Here is a 25,480-nt window from a genome sequence, read left to right as displayed (position 1 = left end):
AAGGCTACATCACTATAACTTTAATAACTTGTTTCTCACAGATATTCAAGGCGTTTGTTTCATTGCATTCTACCTTAATTTACGGCATTACAACAACTTTGGATAGCATTAGCAGTTATTCGATCACAACATGCTGTTCAAGGTCAGAATTAAGGCAAGTATTGCCTGTTACTCCATAGTTGCTGAGCAAACTGATCGTACATCCAGATTTCCAATTATCCTTTGACGATGGCAAAGCATACAAAACTGCAATGCTCAACTTTGAGCTACAAATGTTCAGATTGGAATGACTTGACCATGGAGGAATAGAGCAAAAAAATAATTGAGACCATTTTGTATCCAGATTATGAAATGAGCTACGGATATGACAGTATGGAAATTGTCGCTGTAGTTTGCAAGCAGGCCGGCCATTTACTACAGAAAAGACTTACCATGAAAACACATTCTTACCCACTTGCAGGCAAACTTATTTTAAATGTACTCTGAGCTGTATATTCGGCATACTTTGATGGCGGAATTAACTACTTTGCAATTCCCAGGTCATCCTGTCCAATCAAAATAGCCGAAGATGCTGAACTTCAAAGATTACTGGTCAAATATGTTGATTTAGGTTTGCAGACACTGCAATGCTGTAGGGAGAAGAGGTACATACAGTGTTAGTTCTGCTGCAAATCAAGAACTGGTTTATTGGGCTAGCTCCCAAAGTGCTTTAAGGCCGGGTTCACACCGCTGCGATGCGGGAACGCCGCAAATCCGCTGCGTTTTCCCGCATCGCACACCTCCCGCCGGCAGTTCACACTGCCCTATGCGGACGGCTGGGAGTGTCAATGTTATGTTAATGACACCCCCAGATGCGTCCGCATATCGCAGTGCGATCTGCCGACTCGCACAGGAATCGGATCGCATGGTGTGAACCACCATGCGATCCGATTCTGTTGCGGACCAAAAAAAGGGTCCCGTGCGAGTTTGCTGCGGGAGCGCTGCGAATTCAGCCATACTATCTGTATGGCTGAACTCGCATCGCTACGGAGATCGGATGTGATTTGCGGTGCGAATCACATCCGGATCTCCCCCCGCAGCAGTGTGAACCCAGCCTAAAGCAGTTCTGCTCGCCTACATCTTCCCGAATACAAGCTCTGAAGTCACTAGACAATTACAAAAAGTTTGGATATAAATTAGAAAAAAAAGGAACATCCTTTCAATTAATGAATAAGGCATTTAAAGCAAATCTTTTCCAATGTTTAAAATTGAATTATTTGGCAGTGGTTTTTGTAAAGTAACATTAACCACTAGCCGATGTCGTTATACTGCAGCACGTTGGCTCTCCTGGGCAAATTGAAGTAGCTTTACGCCAGGCCTTTAAACAGCCTTAACAGGTGCGCCACGTGAGGCAAGAGCTGATGCACATACATGGCCGCTGGGCATAAGAGAAAGATGCCATTTCTAGAGATTAAAAATGGCAATGTCTCTCTACTCCCAGTCACTACACTGCCCCCACAGTTAGAATCACCTCCCTAGGACACGCAACCCCTTGATCGCCCCCTAGTGTTAACCCCTTCCCTGCCAGTGACACATACAGTAATCAGTGGCTATTTTTAGCTCTGATCACTGTGTAAGTGTCAGTGGTCCCAAAACAAGTGTCCGATCTGTCTGCAGCAATCCACAAAAAATAAAAAAACTACCTCCATTACTAGTGAAAAAAATTCCATAAATCACCCATTTTGTAGACTATATCATTTTTGCGGAATATACGCTTATTGCGATTTTCAACAAAATACATATTTGCCTAAACTGATAATTAAATTAGATAAAAAAAAAACAAAAAAAAAAACATTGTCACATTATAGCAAAAAGGAAAAAATGTTTTTCAAAATTGTCACCCTTTGTTTGTACCACCAAAAGAACGCTCTATTTGTGGGGGGGGGGAAACACGACAGGGGGACGTACATTTTGTTTGGGTACAGTGTCACACGACCACGCAATCGTCAGTCAAATCGTCCGTGCCCTATCGCAAAAAATGGCCTGTCATTAAGGGAGCAAATCCTTCTGGGGCTGAAGTGGTTAATGTTAAATCCGTAAACCGGCATACCATTATTCCCCTGTTGGGTGACATCTTACCTATCATACACCAATTATAGCCCACATTTAAAGATGCTTTTCCTGTAGTAGTAATTTGCCATTATCCTTTGCATATGTCAGCTGCCAGAGGTAGCTAGAGATGGAGAGGCAAACTTACAAAAAAATAAATAAAAAAAAAATAAAAAACCACACACATGCATGAGTAACAGTGAGGCTGAGTCTGCATGTTTAAGGAAATTAACTATTGCATTTTAAACACCTGATCATGCAGCTTATGAAGATACCACTATGTTTACATGCTGGAGGAATGTGAAAGTTCCATTTGAAAGCTGTTAAACATGAATTGTTTTAGTCTACAAACATCTTTTCCTGAATGCAATTTAGAAAATTAGCAAAATCAAGCACTTGGATATAGCATGGGAACATGTTCAAAGATGCCAGTACTGAGAGAAAGCCAAGTAACTATCCATGGTCTCATTTTGTCCCAGAAATGTCAAATGTATATGCTACTACGGTCCCATTTTTATATAGCCCACTCAGACATCAAGCATGTAAAAAAAAAAAAATATGATACATACATATAACACATAACAGCATAACCGATAAGAATGTAATTTAACAAAACAGACGCAAGTTTTTTATTACAAAGTAGCACCTACAGTATGATCATATACACAGAAAGGTCCCCACCTCTCTGCATGATGCCTATGTCCCCAAAAAAATAAAAGGGGGGGATCCAAGTGTACTATCAATATGACACTAAATAAAGACCTACAGTAGCCACAATATAGATAAATGCTGATATACTAACCTCCATAGAGAGGGGACACCAACAAATCTATTAAATCATTAAAAGACAGGGTTCCAGCTAGAAGCTTAAATCTCAACCCTTAAGCAGCCAGAAGGGGGTGGTCATTGGGGAACTGGGTGGGCCCTCACTCAATTGGCCAGAACTCAAGGAATGCACAAAAAGGAGTTACTCCTGACCGCAATCACACTGTCATTCCCGACGCCATTGTCTTCACTTCTGCCTAAAAGGCTGAAGTGATGTCAGCATATATCCGGTGGAAATTGTCAACAATCAACGTTTTAGCATATATCTTTAGGTCATTGTTTAACAAGGATATAGGCCTAAAATTTTGAGGAACCTCCGGGGCTTTGCCCGGTTTAGGCAAAGTCACAATAATTGCTTCCAGCATTTCTGGCGGGAAGAGGGCAGAGGCAGCAGCATTCTCATAGACCTTGAGAAGATGGGGACCTAGGACAGCCTTGAAAATCTTATAATATTCTCCGGTCAGCCCGTCAGGACCTGGGGATTTGTTGCTTGGTAATATGTCTATAGCCCTACACATCTCAGTAAGCGTGAAAGGCAGATTCAGGCTATCTAGCTGTTCAGGAGTTAAAGTAGGGATCTTCGCTGTTGCCAAGAACCTCGCTATATCCTCCCTAGAAGGCTGTGGGGTAGAACTATCTTTGCTCAGATTGTAGAGAGATTCGTAGTAATCGCTAAAAGAATCAGCTATCCTTTGCGGATCATATTCCCTGTTATTAGTCTTGGGGTTGAGCAAATGAGGTATCTTCGATTTAAACCGTTGTCCCTGAAGTCTACGCGCCAAGGCCTTCCCGGCCTTATTGCCCGTGGAATAGAAGGACAGTTTTAACCTCTGCTCCATACGCTCAAACTTGTGCAATAACACGAGTCTGAGTTCATGCCTCAAACGTCCTAAAGCTACATGGTAAGATGCTGAATAAAAATTCCACGAATAACCGCCTTATGGGCATTCCATACTGTGACAGGAGAAATCTCAGGGGTAGCATTGATCTGAAAATACTCAGAGAGGCGCTCCTCCAATGAGCGTTTGGTAGTGGGGTCTTGCATTAGTTGGGAATTAGCTCGCCACAAATAGGCGGCGTTGGGGGGATTTTTATCTGCGATAGTGATCAGCACTGATGCATGGTCTGACCATGTGATTGAGTTAATTTTAGTGTGCATAATATTCTGGAGGAGCCACCTATCCGAGAGGAAGAGATCAATCCTACTATAAGAACGATGCCGATGAGAGTAGAAAGAATAATCCCTCTCATCCGCATGTCTACAGCGCCATACATCAAAAATATCATTGGTTCCGAGGAAGTTGTTCAGAGAGTGAGATTTTCTAACGGAAGCACAGGTTGAATCCATCTTGGGATCCGGTACAATATTAAAGTCTCCGCATAACAACAGTGCTCCTTGTCGAACTTTATCTACTTTTCTCATAAGTCTGTTCAGGAAGCGGATCTGACGGACATTAGGCACATAGACGTTCACTAGTGTATACCGAGTATTGTTAATATCGCACACTAATATGATGTATCGACCATTAGAGTCGGACAGTTCCTGATGCAATGTAAAGGAGACAGTATCTCTAATAGCCATCATGGTGCCTCTCTTCTTCTGCTGGGCGCTAGATAGAAAATAGTGTTGGAAACCTCTTGAGGTGCATTTGGGAGGGGAATCTTTATGGAAGTGCGTCTCCTGAACACAAAGCACGTCACAGTGCGATACCTGGGCCTCTTTCCACAGAGAAAATCTTAGCCGGGTGATTTAGCCCGTGGGCATTGACTGACATGATGTTAAGCGGCATGACATCTATAGGACGGGGTGCTGTTCACGGGGAAAAATTTGTACTTACAGCCGAGCACATCCGGGTGTAGCTTGGAGTAGTAGCGGCGTAGAAACGGTAAGTAGGCAATTTTTCATTTTATTGTGTTGTGATATTTCACTGAGAAACACTGTCACGCAAGACTGTACTCAAATCTTTTCTAATCCCAAGGGTTATCTTAATTTTTCCACAATTTTTGTAAATGATGGTGGTTAATACATGTAGCTTGGTAAACGTACATTAGATACAGTACATACACGGGGGGTGTAGATGTGCAGGATATGGGCGGTGAAGGGTTAATATACATACCACTGAAGAGACTTATGAAAATCACATATGTGGAAGAGGAGGGAGTAAAAGGGTTATACAAATTTGCATCAACTGTTGCATGATCTGCACAGTGATCAGCATATAACAAAAGACTCCTGGATAAGTTCCTCTCCCCTCTCCTACCTCTTGTGAGGGGATTAGATGTCACTCCACCATTCTATATTTTTTTTTCTTGCATTGATCGGTGTCTCCATGAGAGCCTAGCTCCAAATGCAATTTGTTGGACAATCCTTGGTCCATTAGCTTTGAAAAGGGGAAGAATTCATTTTCAAATACCCCTCTTAAAATTCAATTGAGTGGCATTTAAATTAAAATGTAGAATTTTCTGACTTTACAATATGTTCAAACACCCCATGAACCAAACCTAGGCTGATAGGCTTATTCATACAGTAGTCTTGAGAAGTAGGTCTATAGAGGTTTTTGCAAAAAGGAAGACTTCACACTTTATCTTACTCAACGAAAGAAGCTTAAGGAACAGACACTCTTGCTACCAGTAGCATACTTGCAAATCGTATAGTGTTGGCAATGAAAAGACGTTGTACACCAAGACCCCTTTCACACCAGGGTGTTTTGCAGGCGCTATAGCGTTCAAAATAGTGCCTGCAAAACGCCCTAAAGAAGCTGCAGCAATGTATGTAGTGTGAAAGCCCCGAGGGCTTTCACACTACAGCGCTGCACTGGCAGGACATCAGAAAAAAGTCCTGCCAGCAGCTTCTTTGGAGCGGTCAAGGAGCGGTGTGTTTACCGCTCCTCCACCGCTGCTCCCCATTGAAATCAATGGGGCAGCGCTGTAATACCTCCGGCAAAACGCCGCTATTGCGGCGTATTGCCGGCGGTTTTAACCCTTTCGCGGCCGCTAGCGGGGGGGTAAATGTGTCCCGCTAGCGGCCGAAATGCCGAAATAGGTAAAACGCCGCTCAAAATAGCAGCGTTTTACCGCCCACGCTATCGGCGGCGTGGTGTGAAATGGGTCTTAATGCAGATCAAATGGTTTCTGCACAAGGGTTCCACAATATAACACGTCAACCAAAGTGCCCTACACATACGTATTGATATGAGACCTATGAAGGAGTAGAAATGGGAGGCCTGTAGCAAACCATCACAACTGGAACAAAGCTACAGCCATCTGTAGAGCACGCTCAATAAGCGATCAACCGCAGTAGTCAGATTTTGAGCAATACGACACAGTTTGACAAAGTAAAGTCAGCTAAATTGGTGAAGAGCAGAGCCCAGCAGACGGAAAAAATCTCTAGAAAGGAATACTAACCATATATTGGTCAGGTCCTTAAAACAGATGCATCTACAGGAGTAGTAAATCACCTTATTGAGGCAAAATACTGCTGGATCCACAATGGGAACAGATCGTGGGTGCATGGCTAAGTGCAAATAACTGGGTAAATTGGGCCACAATGTCTTCCAAATAAAAGGATGTAGCCACACCCAAAAGCACCAAGGAGAACTCTTATAAAACTGGACAGGCTCTAGGAGCAGAGGGCAACTCAACTCTAGGCTGCAGGTATAAGTAACGCCAGTGGGCATGGCCACCCTTCTAGGAAACTCACAAATAACAGGCAAACTGTTGGCTTGTTCAGTATAAACCCTCTTACCACCAGGATGCCTCTGTGTCCAACCCTCCAGTAGACGGCAGTCTACTGGATCAGAGAGAGAATAAGCGAGCACAACACAAGGAAACATGCAATGACTTACCTTTACATGGCTCTGAGCTCCAAGATTATAGATTTCAGTAGGTTTGACATCATTAATTATTTTGACCAAACAGGTACTGTCAGTAAGATCTCCATAGTGTAGTTTCATATCTTTGAAAGAAAAGTGAAGTATTAGACTGTTTCAATGCATTACTCTGACATACTAGGCCATACCTCATACTGCACACAAAAGGGCTGCTTGCATTTTTTAATCCCTAGGTGTGATAATTATTAGCAGTGTAAGAAAATGGGTTCAATAGTTATCCTCTGTCAATAAAAGTCAATTACAGGAAAACGGGTGTGGTAAAGATTGTCATCTTTTGAAAATTTTTAATTTTGGCCCATGAGAGACCCAAATAGATCATAAAATGACATGGCTTCCAGAGGTTGGCATAACCATATCAAAAAGGAGGACAACGCAAGGCTCCAATTATCTACTGGTTGTTACCTACTTTGACAACTCCTTCAGGCACTCTCAGACGCATGCAAAACATAATGAACCAAGTTCGCTGTTTCATGGTGCATTTAAGAAAACTACCATATTATATAGTATATTACACAGTAAATAAAAAAGGTATTCTACAGCAGTTTCCAAATGTAATTAGAACTCCATAACCATGAGACTGTAGGCTTTATAATTTTACATTTACAGGCCACAGAAATGTAATCTTATACCGCCTTGTGACAATCTACATGGGATTCATTGTCTTACATAAATTGATTTGTTTTGTTGCCGTTTCTCTTCACTTACCAACATGGGCCAAGTAAAGAGAAACAGATATAACCAAGTGATTTCCCTAGATTACATGTTCCTCCTATGACACAAACCTGTGACAATGGGCGGCACAGTGGTGTAGTGGTTAGCACTCTCACCTAGCAGTAAGAAGGGTCGCTGGTTCAAATCCCAACAACGACACTACCTGCCTGGAGTTTGCATGTTCTCCCTGTACCTGCGTGAGTTTCCTCCGGGTACTCCGGTTTCCTCCCACAATCCAAAGACATGCAGGTAGGTTAATTGGCTTCTGTCCAAAATTGGCCCTAGTATATGAATGGGACCTTGGATTGTGGGCTCCTTGAGGGTAGGGACTGATGGGAGTGTGCAATGTGCAGGGATAGGGACAATTGTAAACACTCACTCAGGTTGAACTGGATGGACTGGTGTCTTTATTCAACCTTACTAACTATGAAACCTACCAATCACACCATTTTCCCCAGGAGCCTGCAAAGCATCACACCTGAGATCAGTGTATCACAGGAGCAATGTCAGGCTCCTTTATACACATCCACCAGCTTTGATGCCAATACAAATTTATGGGCATCTCCCACTGAATGCAACCCATTCAATGGTTGCATTGAAAGCCCTTGTGGGTTAAACTAGGTGGTGAGAAGTTGATAAACTGGCTCCTTGCCCCCTGTCAAACACCCACTGAAGAATTATTCAACAGAAATCACTCTTCAGAAGGTTAACTTGTTTCAAAGAGCATGAAAGATGCAATGCAACACATTTTGTTCTTGCATTTAGATACAAATTAAGGCATACATGATATATTGTAATTAAATGTGTTTACATTTTAAAAGTATAGAAACGTTTTTTAGTTTTTTTTAAAAACGCGTTATTACAACATTATAAAAAACACAAAACAATGACATATCCTTACTCCCTTCAGTGTGAGCTTGTGGATTCTTGTACAGATGCTCAATCCTGCCCGTGTTGAAAGAGCTTGATCGACGTACAATGCCATGCACCTGTGAAATACAAACCACAAAACATGGTTCATCCCCAATGACTGACAAATCCATGTAGCTAGCCTACCTGGAATGTATAATAAATCAACCTTGAGTTTCACATCTTGCTAAACCCCTTTGTAACTCAAGCAATGGTTATTTAATTTTTAATGTAAAAATACTTTATAAATAAGGATCTTTTCCCTGCAAGCTAAACTTTCCTCTAGCATCAATAAAAACCAAGGCCCATGACTGCACTTAAACAGCCTCTCGATGCAACCATTTGCAATAAAGTGCAAAAGTCTTATGGTGCCCAGCACTAGACAAAAAATAAACTAAAAAAATCTGTAATTTGGTCAGTTTGCTTTTTATGCAGTTAAACTGAGTGCCACTCCCCTCCAGTGCTACAATTGGAACCTTTCCCGGGGGAGGGGGGACAGGAATCTGCACAGCATCCTATGACATCACCGCGGGGCTCCCCCCTCCTCCTCCTCCTGTCGCCAGTAGGAGAGAGGAGCGGTGCCTTGCGCATGCGCAGTAGGGTTCCTGGCATGAAGGGTAAGGCTACACAGCCGGGTTACCTTACCCGCAATGGCAGCAGCCATCAGCTGCAGTGCCAATATTGCTGGACTCCAGGACAGGCAAGTGTCATATGGGCGGACTTGCACTTTAAAGTGATTGTAAAGACTCTAAAAAAATAAAAATAAAAAAAACACACACACATACTTACCTCCACTGTACAGCTCATTTTGCACAGAGGCCCTGAACATACTCTTCTGGGGTCACTCTGCGGCTCCTCTTGGCATCAGATAACCCCCTAGCAGAAGCGCGCTCCCAAGGGGGTAACCTTGTGGGCACGCTCCCGAGTCCAACATTTGCGTCCATAGACACGAATGCTGGACTCAGCCCTGGCTTCCATGTCATCGGATTTGATTGACAGCAGTGGGAGCCAATGGCTGCACTGCTATCAATCTATCCAATCAAAAGCCAAGAACCCTGGGGCAGAGGAAGAGCGCATCTCCACAGGGTGAAATTCCAGGGCTCAGTAAGTAAAATGGGGGTGGGCCGGTCACTGTCAGGTGTTTTATCACCTTAATGCACAGGATGTATTAAGGTGAAAAAGCATGACGATTTACAACCCCATAAAACACAAAAATCGAGAAATCTTTTGCGACGTTTGTGGCAAAAAAAAAAAAGCGAAGGAAAACTGCTGAATGGGTATATAAAAAAAAAAATGTTTAAGGTTAATGCGTTTCTTGCCAATTAAAAATTAAACTGTTTATAACGTGCATAAGTGACCCAAACAAAAAATGAAGAAACTGATTCATAAATGGCCATTGAACAATTTTTCGGTCATTACACGATGGAAATAGTTTGCTCACAAAACGCGTGTTCGTTTTTTGAAAACTAATGTGAACAATTTGTTTTTACTGATATATGGCTAGCATAAGCTTTTTTTTTTAAAAAAAAAATTGTGGGGAAGGGTTGCAACTCTGGTCAGATTTTTAAGGCTAACCAGGGCTAGTTTACACTTGCTTTGTTAAAGCTCCCTGAACGCCAGTCAAAGCTAAAATACATGCTTCAAAGCCTAAAATACATCTATGACAAAGCTTTCTTGAAGCATCTGCAACTTTTGAGAAGCTTTAGCTTAACTTTGTTTTGGAGAAATTGCAGGTAGGCATTATATATACACACACACACAGGGCATCTTACAAGCAACAAAGCTTCAAGAACACAAAAGCATGTTGAAGCGGTTGGCGCTTTTAGGTGTGTTGAAGCCAAAGTGTAAATGAGCCCTTTGTGAGACACTACTGAACAAAAGTTTTAGGTAGATGTGAAAAAATGTTTTCATAGGATAGAATCATTTATCACTTAACGAAATGGAAAGTAAAATATACAGAAAAGAAATCCAAATCAATATTTGGCGTGACCCGCCCTTTGCCTCAAAAACTGCATCAATTCTTCTAGGTACACTTGCAGTTTCTGAAGGAATTCAGCAGGTAGGTAGTTTCAAACAGCTTGGAGAACTAACCACAGATTTTCTTCATGTATAGTTGTGTCACTTAGCCTTGTTTCCATATTCTCAGCACAAAAAACGTAGGCACTGGGTTGCACAAAAACGTCAGCAGGTGCTCTGGACTGACGAGTCAAAATATTCGGCTGTAGCAAGAGGCAGTTTGGGAAGGGCTGGAGAACAGTACAATTGTGTATGTCTGTAAGCAACAGCGAAGCATGGTAGAGGTCCTTGCAAGTTTGGGTCTGCAATACTGCAAATGGAGTTGCAGATTTGATCAGGATCAATGGTGTCCTCAAAGCTGAGAAATACAGGCAGATACTTAATCATGCCATACCATCAGGATGGTGTGCTATTGGTCCCAAATTTAATCTGCAGCAGGAAAGCGACCCCAAACATATAGCCAATGTCATTAAGAACTAGCTTCATTGTAAAGGACAATGAATCCTGGAAGTGATAGTTTGCCCCCACAGTTCCCTGAATAGCAAGTCTGTCTGAGATTACATTTAGAGACAGAAGGCTCTTGGAACAACCTACCTGCTACGTTTCTTCAAAACCTGTGTACAAGTGTACCTAGAATTGAAGAACTGATGCAGCTTTGAAGGTAAAGGGTGATCACAAATATTGATTTGATTTAGTTTTCTCCCGTTTTTACTTTTGTTTTGGGGAATTGGAGGGGGGGGGGGGGGGGGGGGGGAGAATATAACCATTTCTGAAAGGATTCTTAATTTACAGCACCTTTACCACCTGCCAAAACATTTGCTATAATACATACACGCACTTTCTGATGTAAAATACAATCTAAATCAATATTTTCATCAAGAGAGACTGAGTGTAGTTATGGGCATTGGTTTTATTGCTGCTAGATAAAAGTAAGGCTTGCAGGGAAAAACATCTTTTAGTCAGGAGATTGATATACACACGCATGAAAGATGAAGCAAAAATATAATTATACACACACAGAATGTCAAACATCTAAAACCAAAAATATTTATGCAAATACTGTATTAGAACATCAAGAAATTGACACGGCATTACGCCAGGGCAAATAAAAAAAAAAAAAAAATAAAGTGTTTTTTTTAGAAAAGTCAAACAATTGACACATTTTTCCCTTAAAAAGACATGATTAAGTGTTCTCATCTCATCATGACTATGTTTTGTGTGAGATGTTCTGCAATCATGTCCTGACACAGTGCATCATTTCTCTGCAATGTGATGAAAGACTTCAGTTGGACTTGACAGCAGGAATATCTACTTTGCCAATAGGCTGGCACTGTAGCAAATCATGCTCGCTCAAAAATATTCAAAGACCCTCTGTATGTAGTGGTAGCAGTCACATTCTTGCTCCGTTTTGTTCTCTCACTTTTGTAGGAATGTACATAGAAAAAGGAATAAAAAAAAAAAAAAACTTGTCAACTGGCTAATCAGTGACAACAAGAATTAGTGTAAGAAGTGATGAAAGCTGTAGTTGTCTGCTGCTAATACAGGTGTAAAGTAAACATTATGACAAGCCAAAATGTGTGCAAACTGGATAATCTGGTTAAGAACGCAAGATTAGTGCCGCTGTGCAAAAGACAGGGTAAAAGGTCTATGCCAGAAGAAAAAAAAAAAAATACATGCTTTTCAAAAGTACAATTTTAGTATACAAGATTTCCTGTACTATGGTACCGTTCATTAAATTGGCAATTGAAGACAAGCATTTTGAAGATGAACATATACAACGCCTTATCTGGGCACTTTGTTTCTAATGCTGCCTTCACACCTGGGCATTAAGATATTGCACTTTCGCGTGGCTTCTGGTGGAGCATTTGTATAGCGTTTGAGATTTGGAGTTTTTGTATTAGCAACAAACATTGTAACAGTTCTATGGCTTTGTGTTTTAGCTTTCAGCTGCTTCAAAAAAATAAAAATAAAAAAAGAACCAATCTGCTTGCATTGGGCTACAAAAGTAGCTTCAAAACGTTTTCAGGCGTTTTGGATTGGAGGAACCACTATCAGAATTTTTTTTTCTCCCTGAGCGTTTGAGCTCAAATGCTGAGGTGTAAATGGGCCTTAGACAAGCTTCAGTATCTGCTTTTATGATACAAAGTTAGTAACAAGAATTTCAGTTGTGTAACCTTTGTGATTTCTTTAGGATCCTAGGAAATCTTACACAAGTAACCGAGCACTTAAAGAGAAAAAAAAAAGGAGAGAAAGTTCAGATACATAATACCTGACCTATCTTCCAAAGAATTTAGGATTATATTCCACAATAGGAAAATCCGATCCCACTCTCTCAAGACATAAATGTTATAAGGCGTAGCAGAAAACCACTATGGCTTCAGCTGTGTCAAATACAAGCTTAACTTAATCCTTAGGCCCCTTTCACATGGGCTGTCTTCATCAGCTCTGCCTGTCAAGTATTTAGGTGGACCAGATCAGACCCTCCAGTCTATGGAGCGGCGGATGTCAGCGGACACGTCTGCCGACACCCACCACCATCTGATAATTTCTGCCAAAAAGTGTCAGATGGTGGTCCTATTCCCCCATCTTCCCGATGAATCGCCTGCTTCCATCCGATTGCCCCACAGAGTGGAGCGGGACTGTCAGTGTGTTCTGCATAGCGGAGCATACACAGACCTGTCCTCCACCTGCTCAGCCGGGGGATCAGCAGAGAGGGGCCCCCCCCTCCCACCGAGCAAACGGATTTTGCTTAGCGAAGGTGCCTTCAGTAACTTCCTGGTTCCCATGCTTAGGCAAATTCTGTCATATCCCAGGAACCATCAGGAGGGGCTCTCAGCTAAGCACACCCCCTTGTAATGCCTGAGGTAAGGGCAGATGGATTCCAGGTAGTAAATGCTACATTAATCTGCCCTTACTCAAGATGGCTCTGGGCTTTTTTAAAAGCGATTTCACCACAAAAAGCATGGATGGATGGATGGGGGCAGTTGCTTTGAATATTAAAAATCAATTAAATAGCATTTTTGGTTTAAAGTGCTCAGATGCAGCGCAGTTTCACTTTAAAGTGAACGTCCAGTCTATGCACATCAAGGTATTCCTATTCTAAACAAGCAGTAAACACGCTTTAAAAACCAAGCCTGTGTTCACCTCTGTAGCTGTAGGCATCATGCAGCAATGAATCTTCAAAATTCACAACAGAAGCGCTGAAAGCTTAACTTTCCTCCATTACTTTTTTCTCCTAAACCAAAATCTTGGCAACCCTCTAATGTAAATCTTTACTTCATACAAGAAGCAGCTTGAGGGGTCAGGGATTTTTTAAAATGGTTTTATTGCTTGTTAAGAATAACTAAATGATTCAATGTGCAATGTTTGGACACAGGTCAACTGGAAGCATGCTGAAGTCCATATGTACAAAGGTATGAGTCAAACCTTCTGTTACTTTTTTTCTGCGGTCTTGCTGGCATCACTGAGACACTGTTACAAGAAATGGGTGGGGAGTGCTGGCCTCACTAAGACAGCTAGTCACAGCAGTTAAATGTTGTCATGAGGCCTTTCGCTGCAAGTGGTTTTATTGGAACACATTCTCTTTACTCCAGTGACTATATTGCAGCTCTCACTGGCCCTTGAACCAAATATTTGTAACATGCCAAGTACATTTACAGGGGTAAATTCATCATTGTGGGAGGTTAATTTTTTACATTGTCAGCACTTTCTCCTATATTTTTCATTTATCTTTTCTACTTTTACCCCTTTCTGCTTCACAACTCCTACTTTTCTTCTTTTCCCACTCCTTAAAGAGGTTATAAAACCAAAACCTATTTAGGGATCACTATAGTCTTCACACCCACCTCTTACCAGAGCCCTTATTCGATCCAGCACAATGCCCCATCCACAGTTCTCTCCTCTTACTTCCTGATCTTACAGGATTTGCTCAGGCAGCGGGAGCCTTTGGTTCTCGCTGCTGTCAATTAAAGTCTGATGTTTTAGAGTACAACATTACATAGTTCGAGCCAATGGCTCTTCATTTTGGGAGATATAGCTCAATTTATGGATTTTCTTCATGTGTTTTCATGTTTACTGAACAAAGCATTAATGTGGAGATTAATGAAATGCAGCTAGAAGAGTGTTGATGTCTTTGTAGCCCTGCGACGTCAATCTAAAAATCTGCTGTATATATAAAAAGGCTAAAAAATGTGTTTGTGTCCCCAACGGAGAAGTTTGTCACTTTGTCCTGACAGGAAGTGAGGGGAAATCTAACAGGAACACAGATGGCAAAAAAATAAAACCCTGACAGCGTCTCCTATGCAAAATAAAATGTTTTGGCTGCATTTGAGCTTTAAAGCATCAAACTATAAAAATAGGTAAAAGGGTATTTGAGAGCAAACGTGGTCATTTCAGGTCTTCAAGTAGACCCAGCGCCAGATATGCATGTATGCCAAATTTAAACACTTACGGGTATTTCTTACCTCACAGATTACAAAATTGCCCCCCAAGAATGCCTTTATGCCTTCACTGACTTCAACAGAGGGACAAAACCATCTGTAGTCAGCCATTATTGAAAATCAACATTTACTTCCAGGTAGGAGGAGATGTTTGGCTAATTGTATGCACCAGATGTGGTGTATTTACCAGTTTAAATAGTGCAAATGTGGAATATTCACATTTTGGGGGTGGTTAAAACAGCCTGCATCCTAAATGCTTTTAATGTGCTCGTGATGAGGGTGCGGTGCGATACATGTCAGTTTATCACAAGGTTTCATTTTTTTAAAGACTTTGAAGTGTACAAAATGTATCCACACAGCTGTGCAATGACATACCTGTGTACTGTGGTAAAAATGTCTGCATTTTATAGCAGCTCACTGCAACTCCCCTCTAGGTGCCTTTTCCTAGCATTTCCTGCCGTTTTTCCCAATGCAGAAAAAAGTGTGACTGAGCCCATAGTTGTCATGCAGGCTTTATGATGTATATCCAAAACAGATGTGTGTGGCCACGCCTATTTATACCAGACAAGGACTGAATCAGGAAAAAAAAAAAAAAAAGTGTTCGAGAACCAATGTGACCATTTCTTCCTGTACAACATGTGTCAGTTAGCAGGATATTGTGAGGAAGATGGGGCAGATTCAGCATGGCTTGCTTTATTAAAAAGTGCAAGTCCAGTGAGTAGGGTGGTGAAGGATTAGAACACCTACAAGGTGTTTACTGCCATAGGCTCTAGTAACAGTTGGAAGCTGAAGCGCAGACCGCACCAAAAAAAAAAAAAAAAAAAAAAAAAAAAAAAAAAAAAAGGAAATTCCTCACAGACTACTAAAATAAATAAAAATCCTGTGTTGCTGTCGGATAAATTCTGTCACTTCTGATTTAGGAAAACAGTTGCCTCCAACTTAACCAGACATACACTTTAAAAAGAGCCAGCCACCACAGATTTTGAACGCTTTAAGACCGGAGTCTCCAAACTTTTCAGTACGAGGGCCACATCCTATACTTTCCAAATATTCATAGACCAAATAAAATCACTTGTAAATGAATGACTACATTTTAATATAGTCAAAGAAAGTAGTGGTGCGCTGTACTGGGACAGGTTCAGTCTGCCCCACAGTACAGTATATTGGAAATGGAGAAGATTGGACTGTGTCGTGACTTGTGCGATTAGGGTAAATAAATACAGTATCAAGAAGATTTGGCAGAAACTGCGATCAGCTACTCAAAAGGGTATAAAGCCTATATGCGTATAGGTCTAACACAGTCTATTAAAAATTGTGGTTCCTATTTATAATTGAACAATGGTGACATTCATTGTAGGTGTGTCAATCCACATAAAATAAAGCAATGTAACAAAAATAAAATAATGTAAAGCTAAATCAAGATATCTTTCAATAGTGCAAAATATAGCAATTAACTGCAGAAATCGCATAAAGTGCCCGTGCTTAAATGCGATAAAAATAAGTGAATTACAAAGATATACAAGTCAAAATCTCAAGTGTCCATTACAACGTGCCTAGTGTGGCCATTTGTTCTAAGAAATTGCATAAAGTGCTAATGCTTTAATGACATGGTGCAAATAAACGTGAAGAAAATTGCAATAAATGGTGGTACTGTTGATGGTGGCGATATTTCCCGTGATCCTGTGTAATCTGATTATGGGTGTCCCCTTACCTTACTGCTGTAAGGTAACAGCATGTGACAAATGTGTCTTTGGAGTCCTTGATGGTCTTTCCCTTTAAGGTCCCGGTGTGGTGTCCCCAAATCCTGGCGTTTTCTGTCCTGCCTAGTTGCGCTATGTGGCCCCTTTAAATGGTGGCTCTGAGATGTTCAGTAATGGGGGTCCCTCAGTGGATGGCGTATATGTAGGATCAGAAGGGTATAGAGGAAGAATGCCCCATAGTGTAGTAAATTTGATTATAGAATTTTTATTCAGGTTTAAAAAAAGGATACTCACAAATTCAGAATGAATGATATATAAACGAGCAGCGAGCTCGGTGTGCGTCACTTCCGGTAGCGTCCCGACGCGTGTTAGTCACGGGTCACGTGACTTCATCAGGGGATGATTTTTTTTTTTTTTTTTTTTAAAGGGGACACCACAGCGGGACCTTAAGGGAAAGACCATCAAGGACCCCAAAGACACATTTGTCACATGCCGTTACCTTACAGCAGTAAGGTAAGGGGACACCCATAATCAGATTACACAGGATCACAGGAAATATCGCCACCATCAACAGTACCACCATTTATTGCAATTTTCTTCACGTTTATTTGCACCATGTCATTCAAGCATTAGCTTTATGCGATTTCTTAGAAAAAATCGCCACACTAGGCACGTTGTAATGGACACTTGAGATTTTGACGTATCTTTGTAATTCATGTATTTTTATCGCATTTAAGCACGGGCACCATTTTGCACTATTGAAAGATATCTTGATTTATCTTTACATTATTTTATTTTTGTTGCATTGCTTTATTTTATATGTGGATTGACGCACCTACAATGAATGTTACCATTGTTCAATTATAAATAGGAACCACAATTTTTAACAGACTGTGTGTTAGACCTATACGCATATAGGCTTTATATCCTTTTGAGTAGCTGATCGCAGTTTCTGCCAAATCTTCTTGATACTGTATTCATTTACCCCAATAATCACATAAGTCACGACACACACAGTCCAATCTTCTCCATTTCCAATATACTGTACTGTGGGGCAGACTGAACCTGTCCCAGTATAGCGCACCACTTTCTTTGACTATACTTTATTGGGTTCAGACATTTCCCCCCAGTGCGTGCAGCAGTACGCCCTCGTTTTGCACCCCGATTAGGCGCAGGAATATCCTTTTACATACATTTTAATATAAATTTTATCTTTTTTGAAATTGGCATGATATGATTCAGAACTACCAAAAAAACTTACTTCAGGGTGCACCCCATCAGAGTCACTTCAAGCCCTTCAACATACCCAAAAAGTCATAATATTTGCCCATCCAAACCACTTTGCAATTAAAATACTATAGAAGAGTTAGAAAATTATTTTACAATTGTATACAGCCAACACATTAATAAGCACAGAAATGGTACAGGTAAAATATATATAAAAAAAAAAAAAAAAAAGATAAAAAAAAATCTGATTTCTGACCTCTCAAATAAAAAGGCAAACACATGAGATTTAAATATTGAAAAAAGTACACATTCATTTTAAATAGGGGATGGCAACGGTTTTCCACTATTTTCGGCTTTCAATATGCTACAATTTATTTAAGTTGAAGTATTTCTCTTATTTTAATGCTATACAACTCACTTGTATTTAGACCATTGAATTTATCTTACAGATTAGAGCTCCCGCCCCACAAACCAGATGGGAATAGCATTTACTTGTGCAGGAGACAAATCCATCAGCTTGCACAACTTATCTTCATTTTAACCTAAAATGAACAATCGATGTTGCCAAAAGTAGTCATCTTGTACTTTCCCAGCCACAGAGGCTCCCTGTATCTGATTTTAAACAGGAGCTACAGAACTAGCAAACAAGCTGTTCCATTTTACCCTTTGTGTGCTGGAGAAAACAAATGCTAGAACAGACTTTTCCCAGTATAGGCTTCAGTTGTAATGAAGGAAACTGTATGGAACATTAAAGCTAATAGCGTTGTGCACCGATTGGAATGGTTAATGGTACGGAATGCTGAAGAAATGTGTGCTTAGGTGGCAACAGACTAGGGCATTCATTTCAAATTTTGTAAATGACTGACTTAATAGGTCAGGACAGCAAACACCCCTCAAATGACCTCATTATGGAAAATAAACACCCATCTGACTTTTTGCCACAAGAGTAAAAATCACTTACCTGATCCTCCACTTCCCCCGGTGGACAGAGCTCCCCCTTTCTCCATCATTCAATGCGGGATTATGGAGCCTGCATTTGTCTTGAATATGCCAGGATCTTAGACTGGTGGAGTATGGGGGAGAAGACCCTACAGGGACCAGTCTAACAGTGCTGCGCAGTCTAGCAGCACAGATAAGTGGGTAAATAAATTCTCTTTTCAATGCCTCCTAAAACTAAACCAGACATTAACCCTTGCAGTGTGGGCACAGTGCCACTGCAAGGAAGAATTTCCCAGAGTTGGGCTTTAACAGTCTGTCACCGAAGCCAAGTGCAAGTCTTCCATTATGAATGGAAGCTCCCTGGAGGATGAAATTGCATTGCACCGATATACATTCTATGCAATGGCTAAGGGTCTTTGATAGCCATAAGACTTTAACCACTCCTACCCACATCCCCACCCAAAACAAGCCCATAAATAGTGGTCAATTTCACTGAAAACACCCCCTCCCCCAAAAAACAAAAAAAAATAAAAAAAAACACACAAACTGTGGTTGGCAACATTATAAAAGGGACATTAAAACTATGGTATAAAAGAAATGTACTGTATTTTTAACTACTGCTTAAATTGTTCTCCACCTCTTCCAAGTCTCCAGGTTCCTTTAATTTGTTGCTGTGGTCTACATATCTTGAGACCCCTAACATGAAGTGGGAAGTGTAGGCACCCTCTTGCTCTCTGCGAAGCAGCATCGTGGACTATGGGATTTGTAATGTGCACAGGGTAGGGAACACAGCTACAACTAGCACGCACTGCTTGTTCCAAAAGCAAGTGGGGAAAAAAGGAGCCCATAGTGGATCTTACAAGGAGGCAGAAACACAGCAAGAACAGATTTCTCAAAAACAAAAAAGTAGTGGATGTGTACTTTTGTGGAGGAAATCATTTAGTGCCAATATCCCACTAACCCCCTCCCAGGACAGTTCCAAAATAATGATTGGTGACATTTTAACCCCCCCCCCCCCACCACCATTGGTGGTTGCTGGCACCTTAAACCCCCACATTTGTGGTAAGGGACCCTTTAAAACCCCCTTTGCCCTTCAACTGCAGCAGCCAGGATTAAATAAATTCATTAAATCTTCCTTACATACGGTAGTTACGTGGTCGCTAAGGGGGGAAAAAGGCAAATTCATCCAGTTCAACCTGTGGTGTGCGAGTGTGCATGTGTTTATGTCAATAGTAATTCCATAATCCTGTATGTTGATAGCTAAATAAGTTAGATGGGCATCTTGACAATCAATGCTCCCTGCTGATACCACTGCTTGTGGAAGAGAATTCCACATCCTTACCACTCTGGCAGTAAAGAGCCCTCTATGCATTCTAAGGTTAAACTGTTTCTCTCCCAATTTCAGTGAATGGCCTTGTCTTTTTAAACGCCATTTCACTGGCAAGTTTTACCCTATGCTAGGGTCAATAAAAGGTATTTGTATATAGCAATCATATCCCCTCAAGCGTCTCCTCTCCAGAGAGAATAAGTTTAAATGCCCATAGCCAAGATAGTCCAGTGATTGAGAACCTTAGCACTCCAAATGTTTTGGAACTAGATTTCCCATGATTCTCACGTAATGTAGTTGAGCATTGAGGGAAATCTAGTTCCAAAACATCTGGGGTGCCAAGGTTCGCCATCACTGATCTAGTCTATTAGCTTTGCTAACAATCTCTGAGCTTTCCAGTACCAGCACATCCAGTTCTGGGCTCCAGTCCTCAAGGAGGGAAGGAAGAAAGTCTAGTAGTGTGTCAGGATTGTCATTTTAGCTCTGGAGTAAATCCCCTTTTTAATGCATGCCAATAGACTAATATTCCATTGGCTTTGCTTGCAGCAGTCTGGCATTGCCGAGTCTGTCAACTACTGGGACTCCCTACTCTTTCTCCATCCTGGATTTCCCCAGAGATTCTCCCCCTAGCAAGTAGCTTGCATTCATATTTTTAGCACCCAAATGCATTATCTTAAATTTTTCAACATTAAACCTCATTTTCCATGTAGTTGCCCAACCAATTTTATTTAGGTCTTCTTGAAGGTTCCCACATCTTGCTGTGTATTTAAATCCACAAATCCTGAGATTAACTATATAGAGGTTAGGATAAATAGCTCAGTTATAGTTCGTTGAAGGGGGCATTTCTCCTGTGGAGCCATTTTATTCTAGCCGTGCAAGATTTCCCCAAATATAATGATCACTGGTGAATTGAATTCAATACAATCAGCCTGCCTGCATGGATCAAAATTAGTCTGGTTCCTATTGAAGCTGTTGAATTTCGGTCTATGGCAGGATAAACACTATTACACCCCCCCCCCCCCCCCCAACCATCTTGCATACCCTATATAAGATCTGCATACTTACCTTTTTTTAATACAGTCCGGTCATGTGATCTGGCAGCATTGCCAACCCTCTGTAAGGAAGTGATCAACAGCTCTGTATGCCAGGAGCCATGACATCAACCATAGGCTCCCATGGCTCAGCTGTTTGCACTCCCTCCTTTCCCATACTGCAGCTGCTCACTAACAGGGGAACTGGAGCTGTCGAATCACATGACCAGACCAGAGCGGATTAAAAAACAAAGTACTAAGCTCTTTTTGTACACTGGGTATGCAGGCTATAGAGGGAGGAAGGTACATTTTTAAAAATGGGTAGTGCAAGCATTGCAAGTCCCTGAATTTGACATGGTATAAGCCTCTTGCAGTCTCTGTACAGCAAAGCTGAAATGTGAGCACAAGCTTCAGCATGAGGAGCCAATCAGTTCATGTGCTGACAAGGAGTATGTTGATGGGAAGAGCAAGCAGAGATGCACTCACTTTGCTGCTTCTTTCATTGTCTAGTTTGAGGCTGGGGCAGGTCTAGGGTGACAGACTCAGGCATTGCGTTGATTATGGCTATCAGACTGAGGACATCTAAATACAGAAAAGCACTGCCGGGGAAATCTCTGGATTGAAGTAGATCACAGCAAATGCTGGTTTTGCCATTTTATATATCCTTTAAGGGGATATTCATTTTTATTCTGTATTTTTTTGCTAGAGTTATGCTTTAAAGTGTATTTGGCATATGCTTACTATTACTACTGTGTTACCCACACACACTGGTGCACTAGTTAGAAGTTTGAGGGACCCCTAATACCAGCTCGCTGAGAAAGGGCATATAGATAAACACAAGAATCCCCTTCCCAAAATTACTGGGAGCATCTAAGAGGCCGGTGTGCATCAGGCCACAGTGTCTTCAAGGAGGGAGGTTTAAACACGGATTCAGCACCTTGGAGAGCATGTTGGCAAATAAAAGGACAATAATCCTGTTATCCAAAAGAGTCACAGAAAAAAAAATAAAAAAAAACCCCGCCCCATTTTGGATAGCACAAAGGGTTAAAACCCCAGTCACATTTTCTTGACCCTCTGTCTCATTGCAGAGACTTCCCTCAACTTACTGTCCCATAGCCAAACAGGAAGTGAGAGGAAATCCTTGCAAAAAGAATTCCTTTGGGACCCTAAACTTCACCAGAACTAGTGTCTCCATTGGAAGATTTCCCCTCTTACTTTTCTGGGGAGAACCCAAAAATTCAAGTTAGACTTAATGGTAACTTGTTTCCTAGTGGGTGGAGCCACTCTGGTGCGGTCCTGGAAAACCCCAACGCCAAATTCATCCAGCTTGTCAGTTGTAGCAGAGTACCTTAAGTCCAAGCTGGAACACAATCAGAATATGGTTAGTCACAGCAAATATATAAACAAGAAAAGGGCGGTCATTCCTGTCCTGAAAGACTCCCGAAAAACAAGTTACTGGTAAGTCTAACTCGCATTTTCCCTAAACGTCTTTCAGGACAGCCCATGAGAGGATAATCAAAACTTACCAACTAGGGAGGGACAACCGCCTGCAGGAGATTTCTGCCAAAAGACTGCACAACCGGCTGACAGAAGATGCAGTCTAATAGACAAAACGTTTGATAACTTGACAATGTAGCTGCCTTGCAAATTTGATCTGGGGTGACAGCAGCTTTTTCTGCCCATGTAGTGGCCAGAGCTCTAGTAGTGTGCTCAAATTCCCGGCGGGGGAGGCAAACCCATCTGGGAATAAGCTTCTGAAATGGCAGATTTTAGCCATCTAGCATTTGACCCCTTTACATGCTTGGCAGCCCTTTGTTGCCAGAAAAACAAATAAAGTGTATGACGACCTAAAGTCCCTGGTTACTGCCAAGTAATGTAATACAATTCTTCTTACATCTAAGAATACCATTTTAAGAGTTAAATTCCTTTGTTACAGATTGTAACTGTTCAAAAGGATCTTTTGAGAAGGCTTGCAAAACTACCAACAGGTCCCATTTAGGTAAAAGTTTAGTAGGAGGTGGTCTGGACCTAGTAAGTGCCTTAAAGAATCTTGTAACCAAAAGGAAAATTCAGAAATATGTCTGTCTTTCTAGGTGTACTCCCAGGGCAGCCACTTGCACTTTGAGTGCTAATCGCAAGACCTTTTCAGCCAGAACGGCGTGATCAGAATTGACACTTTTTTGCATTTTACTCATTACCAGTGGATTTAGCTGGGGGGGCATAGCCCAAATGAAGGTTCCAGGGATGTGCCAAGGCATCTATCCCTAGCAAGCCACTGTTTTTTTTTTTTGCACCAAGAGGGTGCTGAGAGTTTTCTTTTGACACAACCAAGTCTACTTGTGGACGTTCTATATCCTGGTGATCAATGAATATATTTCCAGATTTAAGCGCCATTCTGCTTACTGAATTTTTCATCTGCTCAAGAAGTTCGCTACTTAGTTTAGCGTGTTTTTGAGATGCACTGCTGACAGGGAGATTAAATGCTTCTCTGTCCACTCCAGGATTTCTGATAACTGCAATAGAAGAGCCTCTCTCCTTGTGCCCCAATTTGTTCAGGTACCTCACAGTTGTGGCATTGTCTGATAGAATCTGCACATGGGACCCCTGGAGTTGAGAGAAGGCAGTCAATGCTAGGCCAACTGTTTGCAACTCCCACCAGTTTGATCAGGAACAAATGCCCTGTGCTATATTTTGATCCCAGTGGGACCCCCATCCCCAACTGCTGGCATCTGTCGTGACTCTTTTCGGTCAGAAGAGATCATAGTAATCCCTTTGACAAAACTGACTTCTCCACCAAAGGGTTCTCTTGACCCTGGTGGGGAGTTTTGATTTTGTGTCTAAGGTTTCTTAAGGTTTTGTTATCCCAAACCTTGAAGAGCAAAAAAGTCTTGAGGGGCCCGAAATGGAGCAGCGCCCCTTGAATGGCCAGCATTGTTGAAGTTAAGGTTCGTAGGGCTGAATCTGATATCTCCTGTTTTTTTGTAACCAGGCTACTACATTTATGACTTTTGTTTTTGTTTTTTCTAAAAGAAAAGAAACTTTGTTCTACTGAATTTGAGAAACTAGAAACTGAACTTTGAAGACATTTGATTTCTGAAGGTTCACGATCCAGCCCAAGGCTTCCAAATGATTTCGGGCCTTGGCCGGGTCTACCTGCAATTTTTGTCTGAAAGGGGCAAAGATGAGGTCATCTAGATAAGGGATTACCACAATTCCTTGCAGAAGGAGAGGAGAAAGAGCTTGCGCCATTTTTGTAAATACTTGTGGGGCGTATGAAAGACCACAAAAAAGGGAGGGCCTTGAATTGTGGATGCAGCACCTCCTTCCCCATATTTATTGCCAGCCTGAGAGGCTATAGGCACATACAGGTAGACATCTCTTAAGTCGATTGATGCCATGAAGCATTCTTTGGCTAAGATATCTGACCAAAAAAAAGGGAATTCATGTGGAATCTCCTGCAACGGACTGACCTGTTTAAAAGTTTTAAGTTGAGAATGAGAATAAAGCTTCCCGACTGTTTCTTTATCATAAAAATATGGGTGTAGAAACTAATAACATTCCTCCAGAGATACCTGAATCACAAGTCCCTGTTGCATCAGATCCCCTAACAGGTTCTTCATGGCTAGGGCCTTTGTGTGCCTTGGCAGGTTTACAAAGCATCTTTCTGGAAGAAGGTCTGAAAGCTCCATTTTGTATCCCTGGGCCAGCAGGTCTAGAATAAATAGGTTTTCTGTCATGATTGTTCCGGGAGGAAGGAATTTCTGAAGCCTTCCTCCCACTAGCAATGAGTCATTGCGATTTATTGTTTGGCGCAGGATGGAAAAGGATATTCACTCTGCCTTTGCCCCTGTATGCCAACCAACTCCTTCTCCTGGGGCCTATTGCCCTGTCCCTGAGTTTGAGGTCCAAAAAAATCCACTTAAGCTGCTTTCTAACAGGAAAATGGAGTTACTTACCAGTAACATCCTCTTCCAGGACTCTTTCAGGACAGCCACCATAGAGAGACCCCAGCTCCTCCCCTTCTAGGAAACAGTGACTTCCATTACAGGATTTAAGCCTCAACATCCCTTCAGCCCCTCAGTTCTTTGCGAGTACCTCCAGCCTACCGGGGAGACACAAGAATATGTCAAAACAAACATCAAGTCTTACCTGGCAGTCTCATGCGATGAGTTCAGCATAAACTCCTGAAAGACTCCTGGAAAAGGATGTTACCGGTAAGCAACTCAGATTTTCCCAGGGCAGTCTTTCAGGACAGTCACCATAGAGAGGATAAGCGAGTACCTTACCTCAGGGTGGGACAACTGCCTGCAGCACCTTACGACCAAAAGCTTGGTCCTTAGAAAGCAGATTCAATCTGTAGTGCTTCACAAATGTAGAG

The 25,480-nt window shown here is 41.6% G+C and overlaps 1 protein-coding gene across 1 annotated transcript in view; it reads right to left on the bottom strand.

The window, feature by feature from the left end:
- The window catches only part of GMDS (GDP-mannose 4,6-dehydratase), a 762,090-nt gene that overhangs the window by 620,677 nt on the left and 115,933 nt on the right, over positions 1–25,480 (bottom strand). The window contains exons 4-5 of the mRNA XM_077492101.1: positions 8,416–8,503; positions 6,759–6,868 (exon numbers count right to left, since the gene is read on the bottom strand). Coding sequence (XP_077348227.1) covers positions 6,759–6,868; positions 8,416–8,503 — 198 coding nt within the window. The remainder of the gene's footprint in view (positions 1–6,758; positions 6,869–8,415; positions 8,504–25,480) is intronic.

The sequence above is a fragment of the Lithobates pipiens genome, unplaced genomic scaffold (genome assembly GCF_037356315.1).
Source record: "Lithobates pipiens isolate NorthernLeopardFrog02 unplaced genomic scaffold, aLitPip1_a1.2 Scaffold_19, whole genome shotgun sequence".
NCBI lineage: Eukaryota > Metazoa > Chordata > Amphibia > Anura > Ranidae > Lithobates > Lithobates pipiens.
This window is presented reverse-complemented; position numbering and strand designations above follow the sequence as displayed.